General features: G+C 40.1%; 1 protein-coding gene across 1 annotated transcript in view; it reads left to right on the forward strand.

The window, feature by feature from the left end:
• DGCR2 (DiGeorge syndrome critical region gene 2) overlaps nt 1-16,730 on the forward strand; it is a 41,915-nt gene that overhangs the window by 20,567 nt on the left and 4,618 nt on the right. Inside the window, exons 3-7 of the mRNA XM_063415530.1 lie at nt 7,637-7,714; nt 8,868-9,078; nt 10,054-10,130; nt 12,001-12,177; nt 13,497-13,700. Of these exons, the coding sequence (XP_063271600.1) occupies nt 7,637-7,714; nt 8,868-9,078; nt 10,054-10,130; nt 12,001-12,177; nt 13,497-13,700 (747 nt within the window). The remainder of the gene's footprint in view (nt 1-7,636; nt 7,715-8,867; nt 9,079-10,053; nt 10,131-12,000; nt 12,178-13,496; nt 13,701-16,730) is intronic.

Genomic DNA, 16,730 nt, shown 5'->3' on the forward strand with positions numbered 1-16,730 from the left:
AAATGGGTGATTGTTTGGTAGAACTGTAACCATTATTAACAAAGATTGAGTTGGCTTCTCTTCATTTTGAGCAGTTAATGCTACAAACAGTTTTTTGCTTGTGTGAATTATCCTTCCCTTGTTGCGGTCAGAGCAGGTATCCTGAAGATGAGGAGACTTTGTGGTCTAAAAAGAGACTTTCCTGACAGGGAAAAAATGTTGCAATTAAACTGAAATAACACATAAGCCTGTGGTTAAATTTGGAATTGATTTTGTTGTATATCACTCAGACGGTGCTGGGTGACATGGCTGGACTTTGGAAGTGAGCTTGTTTTACTCCTCCTTGTTCTGATTACATTTTTTGCCTAAGTGGAGAACTTTGTTCTGCCAGACAAGCTGGTGTATTTGCACTTCATAAGCTCCTGTGACCATATGCTTTGAGGAGCCTGTCACCAGCGGTGGATCTCAGCTAAAGCTACTGGATACTGAGCTGTGCCTAAAAACAAGCAAAGAAATATTGTGACTGTGCAATCACAATTCTGAACATTTTCAGTTGTTCAGTTGTTCTTGAAAAACAGGCTAGTGCAGGTCTTTCTGTGTATGTTAAAAGTGAAGTGACCTGTAATTTTTTTTCTGTTAAGAACAATGAGACAGGTATCTGAAAGCATGAATTCAACTGTAGCACAATTCAAAACTTTTTTTCTTTACAGCTTGACTAAATTACACTCAAAAACTGTTTTAAGAAGTTCTTTGTAAGTGAACTACTTAATTTTCTTGGCAGAGAATCACGTGAACTCTGTGGCATTGCCATAACAGCATTCAGTCTGTCATCATTCTAAGTTCTCAGCTATTTTAGAGAGATGCTACAAAATAGTAACATTGATGTTTTACAGCAACAAACTCTTTAAAATATTCATATTATCTGAAGGAATTAGAGAAATTAATCTAACACTCAAACTTTGAAACTATGCTAGAGATAGCCATCTCCTCAGTGAGTACTATGGGAAAATAATTAAAAGAATGTCAGTGCTCTTTTAAGAAAACTTTTCGTTAGTTTGTGTGTGTGAATGTGCAGCAAAGGGGAAAAACAGTCAGTAGTTTCTTCAGACACTGAAAATTAAGCTGTGCCATTGATAGTCTATTTAAGGATATTCTTTACAATATGGAATGTCCTAAAGAAAATTGCTTTTATAGCTGTGCTGTTACTCCTTTTTAGCTAACTTTGGCCAAATGTGAAAAAGCTCTGGACCTAATAAAATTCTGGAGTATAATGGAATTCAGGGGAAGGCAGAGTCATGTTAATGTTTAGATTTACTTAAAAGCACTGAAGTCTTTGCTTGTGGGAACATTTGAACTTCCACATTAGTAGAAAACTAATTTTATCTTCTGCTGTTCCTGATGTATTAGTCAGTAACCTAAGTTGTTGCCTGGAGTATGCACCAGGATGGTGTTGACTAAGGACTGGAGTTCCAAAGAATGTGTGGTATACGGATAGGAGGAGGATTTTATAGGATTAACATTTCTCAATACGTAGATTCTGGTGTGTTCGGGGTGCAGGTTTCACTGGACTGTCTAGCCTGACATGATGAGACCTTGAAGGTTAAAGAAAGGAAATGTGGGAGAGACTTGATTTATCACTATGTCTGTGTGCAGGAAGAGAAGAATAACATCTGTAAATACCAGAGGGGAAAATGCTGGACAGCAGAGAGAAGGAAAGTGTTCCACTTGATGTGAGGAGGAATTAGATAAGTAATTGGTGAGAAGGCTGTGCTCAGTAAAACAGCCAGAAAGCAGGTGTGGTGTTTGTGAAAGAATGGCAATATTTGCACAGTAACGTGAGGAGTGCAGCCAGCAAACCAGAGGAACAAGAACTACTGGTGTAGGATGTGAAATCTATTCTACCTGTAACAAAAAACGGTGGGATTGCATCGTGACCTGCAGTGGGTGTTGGAGGGCAGGTGTTATTCAGAGCTGTCAGGAAAAAGGAGAGGTTGGTGTGCACGGGAATGCTGTGCTGGAGCAGAAGCAGGAGTAGCACCTCAGGTAAACCTGAGGACAGAATCAGTCTGGAAGAGCACAGCGTGCTCGTGTTGAGGAAAGCAATACAGACGTGACGAGTCACAGCAGAGACTGGCTTGGGACATTGATTGGGGAGCTAATGCCACTAATAATAGTAACACAGTCATACTCAGGAGTGGCAACTTTCTTCTTTGGCCACTGAATTAACAAGAAATGATGCAGCTTTAAATTTAGAAAATACCTGTGGATTAGATGAGCAGTTGTGTGATGATTCAGCATAATGTAAATACTTTAATTAAAAAGTTCTTCCCTTCAATAAAGGCAGGGTGAACACTAAAAGAGATAGTTAGTGAAGCCACCTGGACTTATGAAACTTGGAGAATTACAATATCTTTAAATTAAAAGGCATGAAAACTCTCTGAAGCATGAAAAGAAAACGTGCAAGAAAGGGCCCTGAATCTGGTTGGGAAGCTTGTTAATCTTCAGCCTTTGAGCCACTAATGGCACACTCCAACATGAGCAACTAGGAAGAGTTCAATGACAGTGAATTATGGTTTTGTGGTGGTGTTAAAAGTGTATTTCAGTGACTACTTAGTCATGTTGGTGTTTTGAAAGGTTTATTACAAAGCCATTGGAAGTTGTTTGCCACTGTTGGTTCACCTTTTTTAGGTCTAATTTCATTTGTGTTAGTAACAAAGGTCCCATTAAAAGAAGAGGATCCATAATTAATAAATTAGTTCAGTAATCATATATTGGCTGAAGTACAAAAACCATTCCGAATTGTAAGGCTTTTTGTTTGAATTTCTTCCGGCATTTTTTTCAGAACACATCTTAGTAAGACATTGAATTCATTGACAATCTGAATAAGTGTATAAGATGCCTATTTTTTGCCATATTTCTCTGAAGATTGTTGTTAAAGCTGTTTTATTCTTACTGTCTCTTACCACAATGGCTATTTCCCATTAAAACGTGGAATTCCTTTCAGTCCCAAATTTGCCATGTGCAAAGTACTGTTCCCCCTGCCCTTCCCACTAGGCACCCATGTGTCAGTGGAATCTGCAGCAGTGATTACCCTCAATTTATCTCTCTGATAGACTAAAACCAGTGGCTGCTTGCTCTTGTGAGCAATACTAAAAATTGCTGGGAGGGTTTATTATGTAGCATGTGCCTGTGACTCGCCTCTACTTAGGCACTGGAGCTTCAAGAAATTATGGACTCTTCCATGTCAACAGTAATTGATCCTAAATATAATTTATCCCAAAGTGGTGTATTCTATGCAGTGGTAGAAACAGGCATTAATATCTTAAACAAGGACTTTTACAAATGGGAATTTATTATTTCTAATCACTTTCTCTCATGTTTCTACACAAGCAATCAAAGTAGAAACGTAACTTTTTCACCTTTATAATAAAAGTTCTGTATTTAAACCCGTAAGAGAGAGGGGATCTGCAGTTTACCTTTTACTGCTTATTGGATTTCCAGCTTTGCTTCTACCAGAACATCAGATCAGCTTCTGCAGATATCCTGCCTTCTTTGCAGGCCTTCTGGTCTAATTCATTTTCAGGAGGCTGAGCAGAGCAGGGTTTAGTATAACTCTGGCTGTGTTTCCCAAAGTGCAGGCTTGATGTTTTTTTCTGTTGCCTATGAATGAAAATGAATGTCTTAAATTCTAGTGCCCTTCATAAATCCTGTCATATCAGTTTTATATCTTTCCCTTCTGGTGAAGCAGTAGCTGCAGCAACCTGTTTTGAAGTGATGAAAAACAGCTTTGTGTTTTGTTTCACCGAGGATGTTTTTATGGTTGAAGTGACTCTTGACATTTGTGCACTTTTTAGTACATCTCCTTTTTAAAAGCTAGGTATTAATGATAAAAACCTCTGAAGATTTCCACACCTTTCCTGAGTCCTTGCAGAACTCCAATTTTTTTTTACCCTACCTGTGTAGTTTAATTATAAGCTGTTCTCTGCCAGTCCATTACCTTGAATTGCACTCAGCACAGCAGGATGCTGTTCTTGCTTGGCATTGATGTCCTAGCACAATACAGTTGATAACACACAGCATGAGGCTGCTTGATCTGAGAAGAATCACTCCTCTCTAGGAGCTTCTGAACTCTATTTCCAAATACTGAGGCACGAAACTGGGCTTAATCTTGAAGTTCTCTCACCTCTCAAATTAGTAGATGGAATTAGGAGCTTTTCAAGCTTTCATTAAATAATAATCCAGACAGAAAATTTGAAGCTTTGGCGACAAGGGAGCTTTTATGTAAATTTTGAGAATCTGTGTGTTTAAACAGGAGTAACTCAAATCTTGGAACTAAAAAGATATGGCAAGACCTGGTTGCTTCACAATCATTTCAGTTTTGACATCATTTGACATAGCACAACCATCCCTATGGAGGGTTTTGCTTGAATGATTTGACATCTGTGACGCAGAAGTTTTCCAAAAGGTAGAAGGAGCCACCAGCACGGCAAACTTCCATTCTGCATTGGTAGCTTCAAGTTTTAAACAACTGAAAATAGTCACAGAATCACCACTGTTGGACAACTTTCTCTTGATGTATAGCCCTATACGTAGACTATAATTGTGCTGGAGTGAATTAGATAGCAACTGTAAATTGGAAGGAGCTGGATGAATACTAATGGTGACTTGATCCATTGGGAAACAGATTGGAGGTTGCTTGTGTTCACCACACTAATATTCAAAGGGTGAAAAAATAGTGCCCCATGAGTTTTTCCTTGAACCCATTTTTTCATTTTCTGCACCAGCTAGCCAGCAAATGACATTTCTGGAGTAATTATATAAAGTCAAAGAAACAGATCTATATCTGTCTTGGCTAGTAAAAATACCACTGTTGCTGCTATTGCCTGTGGTTGTAGTATTTAGAAGAGTAAAGATCTTGGAAAATAACTGATCTTCCAAAATTTCATCGCTTTCTGAGTATGAAGTGTGCACGTAAACATTGAAAATGATGGCCCTTTCTATGAAAATGCTCAAATATGGTTAGGTTCTGATATTCTGAGTGAAGTTGTTATCTAAAGATGAGTCCATGGCACTCTAATTTATTTTTAAAGATAAAATTATTTGTAAAAAGGAAGTAGGAACAGCAGAGTATATGGAAAATCTTCCACAAAGTATTGTAAAAGTAAAATAGAAAACCAGTCCAATTACACTTTTGCCACCAGAATCTGCAACAGCTTTTCATGGCAGTCAAGTGACTTAGAGGCTTGTTAGCATCTCTTTATTGCCCTGGAAAAAGTTGCAGTCCTTGCTTTTCCTGGGAGACAGATATTCAGGTCAAATAGAAGCAATTTAGTATTTGAAGAGCACCAGTTTATTAAGCAGCTGATGGTGTTGGGCTTGAAGAAGTGACTTGTGGTGGCTGCTTTGTGCCACTTGAGTCCCGGCTTCGGCAGCAGATCTGCTGACAAGGGCAGATGCTGAGGAAGGACTGAGTTCCGCTTCCTGGGCGAGGACTGGTGGAACTCTCTTTGTGTGAGATCTGTGTAGCTATTTTTCAAAGCATCTGGCGTAAATTCTGTTAATTTAGGATGTTAGCCCGTGTAACCCTTCCTTAACCTTGCATGTTAAAACCTGTGAACTTTTGTTTTATTCCTGGGGGAGATAAATTGTTAAGTCCTTGTGGGCGTTGTGTTTAGCTGCAGAGGGTCAGCCATATGGTGCTGCATCTGCTCTCACTTCTGAAAGGGAACTGATTCTTCATATGTTTGGTTCTGACTGGTTCTTTGGGTTTAGCTGTTACCATTTAATGCCATGGGAAAATAGAGCTCCCCATGCTGAGCTCAGTAGAATTTGATAAGGCATTCTACATGAGTTAGTGTTATTTTTGAAGTCTTGCTATAATTGAAGATTTGCTTTTTTAGTGTCTCAGTATCACTCTGAAAATCATAGTGTAAATAGTTATACTGAACCATTAGTATTAAAAACAGATTCTAAAACTGAAAATAGATTAGCCTTTAAAGTAATAAAAAATCAGTAATGTTCACTGTCAAATTATTTTACCTTTTTGTTTCCTTTGAAATGTACACTGTGAATTTCTTGGCACTGACTTCTTGCTTGTGATAGATAGCATATTCTAATACTGAACACTAGAATTGCTGCTTTATTCCTGTAAGGCTGTGTGAGTGTATTATGCACAGCCCTTCCTTAATGGGTGATCTCTGTAGACATGTAATTCCTAGGATAACATGATAATTAAATAGCCCTTGCTTATCCCATTAACCCGGGGCAAACTCAGTATGCTAGAGCCAGATGAATGCAAAACGACTCTGCTGTTCCTGGGCTCCAGCTAGGGATTGTTTTTTTTTGCTCATCAGTGCCTGCATTTGTTCCAAGGAGTGCACTGTTTGATGTTGGGTCTTGTGGAGGTCTTTCCCCCAGGTAATGTCCTGAACAGCCTGCAACTGGGGTTTAAATTGCCATGAAATTGCTGTGGACCTCTTGCTTTCCAAAGATAGTGCGAAAAGAAAAGTTTTATTGACGTGGTTTCGTATATATTTCAAACAGATATAGTTAAACCTGTTGAAGAAGACTGTGTAGCTTCTCTTTATTTGGGATCATGACTTAGTTTGTTTGGTTTAGCGAGGCTAAATGGAGCTAATCAGCTTTAAAGGAAAATAAGCAGATTTTTTATATGGAAATGAACGTCTGCATAGCTCTGTGCTGGTTAAACCCTATTACCTTCAATAACATCTAGCAGTTTTAAGTAACATACAAGCAGATATTTATAATGCTTATATTCTTGGGTTTTTAGTTTTTCTCTTTTTAAGGTTAATCCCTTGTTTCCACATTAATCTTTTTTGGTGCCCATCTCCATCTTTCTCTAAGGTTTCTCTCCACCACTGTGCCAGCCTTCCTGCTTAGGAACCCGCTAGTTTTGCTGGCTATGGCCCACCCTGCAGTGCCTCCACCTGAACTGGGTGTTCTTTATTTATTCCTGCTAGGCACATGGAGCTCTCCAGTCCCTTTTCTTGGATAACATCTTACACCATGTTTGTCCTAAGTTACTGAATCCTGTTGTCATGTACACCTGTTAACCCTGATACTCAGATGAGGGGGTGTGGGGGTTCATTTCAGAAGTCATCAACTAACTTTTCCTTTAGAAGCTTGAGAGTGGATAAAAAAGCCTCGTTCTCCTGGCTGAAGATGGGTCTTCTTTCCTGGTTTTAATTCCATCCTACATCTCTGAGCATGTGTTGGAAAATGTATTGGAGGAGTTGTCTTATGTCCTTGAGCACTCAGCTAAGGAACAAAGCAGCTGGAGAGTGGGTAGCTCTGTAAACAGGAGCAGATACAATGCGCGGGGATGATGCATTTGCTGCAGCAGTTGAAATGGTGAGCAGCAATTGTGTACAATTGCAGGCTGGTGAGAATCTGCCAAAACATTTCATTTACCCTGCACAGCTCATGTAATGGCTTGTTGGTTCTTTTCAATTGAAGGTGTTTCAGTTACGTGCTGAGTAAAATGGCCAAGGCTGTTACTGCAGGGACCTGCCGTCTTTGCTTACCTGAGTCATGTATCACATACGTCTTGAATTAAAACCCTGAGAAAGTTTAATAAAATGAAATCTGCCTTTGCTTGAGTCTTTCACCAGCGCTAACTATTCCTCCTGGTCCCCAGGCTTGACAGGGAAGGAGAATGCAGACTCGAGGCACAACCGAGGGGGCTTCAACGTGGCACAGCCTGTGCGCTTCAGCAGTAAGTTGCAGACTGGGAAATCTGGGCCATCTTTCTGCTAATTAATTTAGAAATTTAGGCTATTTTTAAATGAAAAGGTAATTTTCTCTTTCATAGCTTTTTGACCAAACTTTGACAAGCAATGCTATTTCAAGTGTTTGTGCATTTCTTCTGTATCTGTCCTGCATGGTTTATATAGCAGCTGAATACATGCAAAGAATGCTATGTCCCTGTTAATCCTCTTCTTGTGAAACCAGAGTTGCAATTTTCTGTTACAACTCATTGCAGTTACAGAAAACAGAATAAAGAGGCTTGGGAGCAGAACTGTGAATTGCAATGAACAGAAAAAAAAAAATCTAAATTTTAAGTTTCTTAGGTAATACAAAATGAATAGTGCAGATGCAGGTGCTAAAATCATATTTCACGTCTATTTTAAATGTCATCCTCCAGTCCTCTGATTCTCTCTGTTAGTAACCCATCACCTCCAAGAATGTTGGTCAAAAGCCCATGGGCCTGTTTCATCCAGAAATGCCTCAAGGCTTTGTTTCAGGTTCCCTCAGTCGAGTTAATTGAGGGAAAGCAGAGACAGCACATCACCTTTTTACTTCCTAGAAATCTGCTTTACAGTGATGTTTTTTCCAAAGCAACCAAGAATTTCCCTGGAACTGCTATTGTCTTTAATGATTGACTCTGGGAGCAGGATTATGTGAATACTATTGAGACTGTAAGAGAAGGTTGAAAACTTCACTGCAAGTTGGATGTATTGCTAATCACCTAATAGAAAGACACAGTCATTAAATTGGCCACCTCTGGGGTTTTCGTGCTGCTTGTTTTTGCTTGGATTGATCAAATTTATAGGTTTTATAAAGATGTGCAGGGGAATGTCTTCCACAGTAGATGGTCAGTCTTAATTAAAGATTTTTAAAGGCTGTGACAATTTGATGGAACTTTACTAGTAGCTTAATCTTTTTTAAAACATGTAAAAAAATTCAACATTTATCAGAAACTGTAGTAAAGTTAGTCTCAGGGATCTGTAATGTGTGCACCTCCTCCTGCAGAGGTGAAGCACACACTGTTGTGTGTACACATCCCAGTGATTATTGATTAGGATGCATCATCTTAAAGATCCTAATTTGGGGGGAATGGTTTCCCTTCTATTCTTCATGTTTCCTAGGAAAGTGCCCAACAGGATGGCACCACTATGAGGGCACAGCCAGCTGCTACAGGGTGTATTTAAATGGGGAGAACTACTGGGACGCTGTGCAGACATGTCAGCGCGTGAACGGATCCCTCGCCACCTTCACCGCAGACCAGGAGCTGAGGTTCATCCTGGCACAGGAGTGGGACTTGGAAGAGCAAACGTTCGTAAGGATGGACCAGCACCGGTGAGCAGGAGGACAAGGACAAAGATCTCATGTTACTGAGAGTGGTTTCTGTGTGGTACAAATACTGGTGGTTCAGTTTGTGTAGAAAATCTAATGGTAAAGTTGACATCAGGTGAATAACCCAGTGTGAATGTGCTGCTTGGCTGTTTGGCAGCACCCCATCTGCAGTTTGTATTTTAATTAATATTAACAGCTAATTCAATTCAGCAGTCGTTTTATCAGCAGAGTCTTCTTATCTTCAGGTTGTCTTAGCAATGAACAAGTATTCTTGAACTGCATCTGGGAAGGTGGATTTAACAATGACAGCTGCTGCACTGCCTTGTATAGAAATAATTATTTAAATTTTTCAACAAGATTTTGATTTCAATGAAGTACCTGTAGCTCTGACAAAGAACAACTTTGAGATAGGAGTGAAGTCAAAAGCATATTGAGTTGTGACTACCATGTTTGGGTGGCTCTAGATATTTCATTCTGTTAGTTCCCAACAAACAATTCCTTCTTTTTCTGCAGATGGGTTTTTTGCCACTCCTGGGCTGCAGTGACAGATCACGAGGAGTGGCTGAGTAATGGTGTATTCTCTGGAGAGTTAAATGGTTTCATCCAGAACAGTCTGACCTAAGTTGTTTATGTTCAGAAATACTTCTGGATGCTGCTGTGTGATTTTTGGGTTTGAGATACTGAAGTGCTGCCATGACAACAGAATAAGGTGCTGCTTATGAGTAGAAGACGACAAAGTCAGTTATAATTTGTAAACCTAGAAAACTACTAAGTATTTTATGAATTATTTTCCTCTATTCCTCAGCTGTAATCTCACTACATTGCCAATGTATGGGCCAGAAAGATAAGGAAAAAAGTCATCAGAATATTTTGAAAATTAACTTTTATATATGAAGACATTAGAGGGTTCTGTGTAATTTAATTTGTTACTGTGTTTTTGGGCTGTATCTTTAGAATGTAACTTAGTTTGTTTTGCAGGTTCTGGGTGGGATATCAGTATGTGATCACCAGTCGAAATCACTCTCTGGAAGGTCACTGGGAAGTAGCCTATAAAGGTGGGTCTCTCAAATTTCTGCTTACTTCAGTGCCCATGGAAACTGTATTAAAGCATGAATATGATTTGCAAGAACAACATGACTTCTTTCACTGATAATATTGAAATAATACAGATAAAGTGCTTCCCTTTACAGGGTAGAAGTGGAAGAGTTTAATACTCAGCACACATCTTATTTTAAAGTTTAAGAAGTTTTATGGGTTTTCATGCTGGCATGGAAAGAACATGTGTCAGTTTATTTGTGCTTTCCCCTTGGTTAAGATGAGAGAAAGGAAACTGCTCTGTGATTTCTCATTCTTTGTGGTGAATGTTTAGATGAAGTGCTGATTCCTGGTTCTAGTATTTGCAGGCTAGTGTGGTGTGTTTGGAGGTTTTAGCTTTTTAAAAATTGGTAGAATTTTATATACTGAAACAACACACTTGGATTTTGCTGAATTTACACAGATTTTTTTCTTTTTGAAATATTTCAGGTAGTTTACTTAAACCATGTCAGAATTTGCATAATCCCAGAAATATATCTCATTTTATATGAAAAACTGTACATTAATTTGATGGGCATCACTGGCTAAACCCTTTCAATTGCAAAACAAGCAGCTCCCTCTACTGAAAATGCAAAGTTATGTTTCTACACCTTTTTTTAGCTAATTCAGTGGAGAGCTTAGTTAAAGTCATAATATGAGCTTTTGTGTGTACAATTGTCTAATTCCTGTACTGATTTAGGTAATGGAAAATTTATAAAAAAGGTGTTGTTTTTTAAGCCTCAGCACTGTGAATTCTGGTGTAGCATTTGAAAACTAATCTGAATAGGTTTTTTTCTCATGCACAATTTTCAGTATTCATGGAAAAACTGGAAGGAAAACTTTGCTTTAGATACAGACACATAATTATGATCAGAATTTTCAAACAGTTGGTTCTTGAAAAATACTTCCTTTGACACATGAATACAAAGATTCTCCTTAAAAGGACCTTTCTTTGCTCTTTGAAAGCTGACTGCACTGCCATCTGCTGACAGAGTGGTCACAACAGGGAGGCATGAATTACAAAAAATCATCATAACTTTATCATTAGTTTTATTTCATTTGATGCATTATATGAATTTAAACCTTCTCAATACCATATAATCTTCTGTTTTCAAGCTTTATATTTAAAAAAGAGATGCCTCTACAAAATAAAATCCATAGTAACATTCAGTAGTTTATGAGGAGCTTTTCTTAGGCTTGTATTGAGGCAGACTCTGAATTCCTAATACTTGTTTGAAAAGTGATTTAGAGTTCCATAACTTGAAAATGTTAATTTATTGTTGTGACGTGGAACACAAGCCCTCCAGAAAATGCCCTCAACACCTTTTGTACTGTTTGGAGCCTATCAGGATGCTGTTTCATGAGTTGAAAGGACCAAACTGTGGCTGCCCTAGTGCATCCCCCCAGATGCGGAGTGGCTCTGCGGGGGCTGCATGGGTGGATGCACATCTCTGGAGGCACTGGTGGGTGCGTGGAGTGCCAGGCACAGGATTGCTGTGTGGGTTCTTGCTCCAGTGGTAGCAGCTGTGACCAAACTCAGCGTGGTTTGAGGAGGTGTATGACTATTGTCAGGCAAACCCCATGGGCTCTGTGAAGCAGCACTCGTGGAGATGTTGGAGTATCGCTTCTCCTGGTTCAGAGTGACAGAATTACCCAGCACTTTGAAAACAGCAGCCTCTTTTGTGTGAGTCACCCCTTCCCTCCCAGCTGTTTGCCTTCCCCCAGAGCAGTGCTGCTAATGGGAGCTGAAGCTGGAGTTGGAGTTGGTGTGTATGAAGTGAGTGATGTTACAGAGCCTCTCTAAAGCTTTACATATCCACAGGCTGCTTATGCCAATGTCTCTTGTTCCAGGCTCTTCAGAGGTGTTTTTACCCCCTGATCCTATCTTTGCTTCGGCGATGTCGGAAAAGGAAAACGTTCTTTGTGCCCAGCTCCAGTGTTTCCATCTTCCTACGCTCCGGCACCATGGTTTACACAGCTGGTATGCTGAAAACTGCTATGAGGAATCTTCATTCCTCTGCAAAAGGAGTAAGTTGGGTTCAGTTCACTGTTAACTGTGTGTTTAAATATGCCTATAATAAGTAGCTGGAAATTGTTTCATTACCCTGTCTAATTTTTGTCCAGTGAATTAGAAAAAGAAAGGGTGGAGTTACATTTCTGCTTGATTTCAATAAATAAGAGCATCATAATGTGTGGCTGTCACACAGTACAGAGTTTTACTCAAAAATCATTAGGCAGCAGTATCAGCCCCAAAATAAACCTAGGCAAAAAAGTTTTTTGGGTTTGTTTGGTTTTTTTAAATACCTTGTTAGTAAACGTTGCTCTTAAGTTATTAATTTAACATTAAAATGGGGAAACACTTATTTCTGGTTTATTTAGAGTATAACAAATTCTACTAAATTCTTTCCAGCCAATTTTTAGAACCAGAAGGGAAAAACAAGTGGAGCTCACTGACTTAAAAGTGGAAAAAAGGGGTTTGTTCTGTAAGTTGCATTCCTGTACTCCAAAAGCCTTGATACCAACAGAGGTATTTGCACTATTATCAGGTAATCTTAAGCTTTACCTGATCTAGATGGTGCTTCTTTGCAAGGAGAAAAGTTGTTTAAGTTGAGGGTCATAAAGGGTGCAACTGACTGCCAGGGAAATTGTGCAGCCTCTGTCCTCAGAGATTTTAATGGCCAGATTAGATAAAACCTTGAACAACTCATTGGGACGTCATGGCTGACCCTGCTTTGACCAGAGATTGAGCTGGAGACCTGCTCAGCTCTCTTCCAGTCTTACCTTCCCTGTGGGCCCTGGGCAGCCATTCCAGCTGCCAGGTCCCAGCACTGTTTTGTTTCCTCTCTCTGGTTTTGGCACCTGCCTTTAGGTCAGTGGGCAAAGGGCAGCTAAGCTTCCCCTGCTGGCCAGGGATCTGGATGTGCTAGGGTAGTGGAAGTACTATTTCCTGGCTCCCTTTTTAAGTCCTGGCCCGTTCAAAGGCCTTCAGATTTGGTCTAGAAAAGATCCAGCTTTTCCTAATACCAGGGAGAGGAAGGGAGCTGCAGCAGGCTTTGGCAGTGAAGGTTTAGCTTCTCAGACCACTCGCTTTCCTCTGTCTTGGAGATGATGCTTGGAAGTGTGTCAGTTCCATTAAATACTTCAAATTCACCTTGTCAATGAGCTGAAAACCGTCTCTATGTCCCTGGAGACCACCCATTATCTTTCTCATTCCCTGAAGATCCCTTTTCAAAGTTCTTTAATGTGAAGGCCTGGATTTTAACTGGTGGTCTGCTTATGTTTACAAATCACTTAATGCAACAAATTAAGCTGGATTCCGTGGATATTGATGTGCCTTTCTGTTGTAGGCCAGACTTGTGTAGATATCAAAGACAACATTGTCGATGAAGGCTACTATTTCACTCCCAAAGGGAACGATCCCTGCCTGAGCTGCACGTGTCACAACGGCGAGCCTGAGATGTGCGTGGCTGCTCTGTGTGAGCGGCCCCAGGGCTGCCAGCAGTATCGCAAGGACCCCAAGGAGTGCTGCAAATTTACCTGTTTAGACCCAGGTAAGACTCTACTGCTACAGTTTTGTCAGTAAAAATCAGTGGAGTGCTCAGCTTGGGTATCTTGGAGTATGGCTCTCTTGGAAGCATCACATCCTGCAGTGCTGCCACATTGCCGGGTACAACCACCCTGTGGGGAAAGGGCTCAAGCCATGGAAAAGGAAACACTTCAGGCTGTGGCTGGTAAAAATGAGTTACCCCTCATGCTACTTAGGAAGGAGAAGCAGTAGTTTATTTTCAATTTGGAGAGGGACAATACTGTGGGTTTTTAGTAGAGCATCTGGTGTATTTCCTTTGTCACGTTTAGCTGTCGTGAAAACAAAACACTTTTCTCTTGAGCACTAATTAAGCATCTTTTTCTGGTCATGAGCATATTTATGTGTGTGGAATTTTTCACACAGGGATCATGTGGGAAGCAGAGTTTTAAAATTATATAGAGTTTCAATAATAATCAGGATCTACAACGACAGTTATTGGATTTGGAATATCAGTGCAGGTTTTTGTTTTGATCAATAAAGTCAATGAAGTTGACTCTGAACTGTTTGTCAGTCGCTGTTTTGGGGTACAGATTTTGGGGAGGTTATTTTTCTGTACAGAAAGGAAATGTGGTTTATTTGGAGTTCACTGTGAGGGTGGTAAGATACTGGAGCAGATTGTTTGTGGAATTGCCTTCTGTGCGGATATGCAGTGCCTGATTGGACTCTGTCCTGGTCAGCCTGCCCAAGCTGATGCTGCATGAACAAAGGTTGAACTAGGTGATCTCAGGATGTTCCCTTTAACCTCAACCATTCTGTGATACTGGTTTTTTTTGTATTTTAGAAGAACTTAATCTTATCTTAGTGCATTAAGAAACTATTGTTCTGAACTCCTTTGGAAAACGTAGAAAGTCAACTCTTCAGAGGCTTCTGTTTCAATCTGTTACAAATAAAGGGGTGCTTATTGGCTTCCAGATTTGCAGTCTTACTGGTCCTAACTAGAGAGATTAATCATTAAAGGACACTGGCTCTTGTTGTGTCACATTTGTTCCGAGGGTTAAGCTTAACAGATGTTTGCAGCTAGTGTGGCAGGTCTGACAGTGAAAGAGTGGGGAAAAAGCAGAAGTCTTCCTCCCACTCTTATCAGCTGAGTTAAGACTTAGGCTTCACTTTTTTTATCTTCAGGAACAGTGTCAGCAAAGCATCATCCAGCAGACAGGATAAGATGACCTGGGATAACCTCATGTTGTGTTCTTTAATCCTTGCTTATTGCTGTGGGTCTTAACTATTTCATGAATACTGATTTGAAGAGTGTATTTTACCACATCCGTTCTCATCCATAAGCTCTTCTTCTGTATTGATGCTAAATGAGACTGTTTCATTATACTCTTGCTTGAAGTGTTCTGCTGGATTTTTTAGTAACTTCGTTTTTTAGAGAGGAATTATCAAGCAGTCATCCAACTTCTTTCATCATGAAGTTACTTCAGCTAGTGATAAACACTGAAAATTTTAAATTAAACATTTCAGTTTTCCTTCTGGGTGGTTATAAATGAGTATTCCAAATGACAAAAATTAATGAATTACTTTCTTTAATCAGCATGTATTTATCTTTGTCCAATGCTTTCATGTATCTTCCCTAAGCTTTGTTGCAAAGGAAAGAAACGAGTTTACTAATCAACAGTAAGTAAATTAATCACCCAAGGAGAGACCTGGGGGAAATAAATCCTGCTGTTGGGTTGGCAGGTAATCAGCTCTTGCAGGGTGAGTGGGTGAGCAGTGATTACAAGTGGTAACAAATATTACTCAAGGACTTGGTAGTAGGGGGATTTTTCAGTGGTGGGAGTAAGCTGAGCAGTCACAGCTATACTCACTTAAAAGATGCTTCTCCTCATTTAGACAAAGATAAACAGCAGAGGAATATTTTGAAACCAAGGTAGTCTGTCTATTGCTGCTCCATGTTGTGGTAGAAAATAATTTTTCTGTTGTGGCTCTTGTTTAGACAGACCTGCAACTGTGAAAAGGTAGAAGAAATGGAATATTTGTCAAGAACTGATGTGCCAAAGCTTTTCTAGTGACTGAACTGGTGCAGTTAGAGGGCACTACTATACTGAGGATAAAAACAAGTTTTCTGAAATAATTAACTTTGTATTTATGTGGGCTTCAGGTGTCTTTGGTGGTCTTGATCCCACCCTAGAGTCCAGGCCCACTTCCTGCCACTCATTCTTGCACCTGCACTGTGCTGTGCTATGTTTTTTTTCTCACAGAAAAGTTCTGCCCTATCTCCACCTGGCCCCCCTTCTCCAGACAAATCTTGTTCTTTCTCATGGCACATTAATACCAACAGTCCTTGGTTATTAACAACAATTCTCGTCTGTTGTTACTAACAGTCCTTGGTTGGCTCCACAGCCACCTGGTTGTTGGTGTTTGAGACGTACACACGAGCCCCTTATCTGGGAATTCAGAGATCAAAAGGAGCTCACTTGGGACTCCTGTTTATAGGGTCACAAGAGAATGAGGTCTAGTTGTAGGAATTTTCCATCCTGGCTACAACTGAGTCAGTAACTTTCTTCAAAGATGCAATAACAAAAATACCATTCTAAGTGGGTTGTTATTCAGGCAAGAAAAATAAGTTTCTGAGGCTGTTCATTAAAAAAAGGTGTTCATTAGGCACCTGTTAGCTCCTGGGAACAGACAGTGTTTCTGATAAGCTCAAGAGGGCTTAGCCCAAATGCAGCTCATCAAGATTGAGGTTTAATGAGCATTTCTCAGATCATAGTGCAACCTGCAGAGGGGGGATGCACCACCAGAATCCATCCCACAACTAAGGTCAGCTTCTCTGGGCCTCTGCACCTATGTGTGTATTTTACTGAAGGCACTTGAGTGCTACTGACAGCCTTGACTGTTCTGCAGTGATCACGGAGTCAGCATCACCATCAGGTGGAGGAGGAGCAGGGGCAGGGGTGTGGTGCTCAGAGCCTGTGCTGGCTGGGAGCTGTGTGACTGCAGCAGTTGAAGCTCTGTCACTGATAGCTGCTAAAAGGTTTGACAGCACCCAGGC

This window comes from Prinia subflava, chromosome 19, assembly GCF_021018805.1.
Source record: "Prinia subflava isolate CZ2003 ecotype Zambia chromosome 19, Cam_Psub_1.2, whole genome shotgun sequence".
Classification (NCBI taxonomy): Eukaryota; Metazoa; Chordata; class Aves; order Passeriformes; family Cisticolidae; genus Prinia; species Prinia subflava.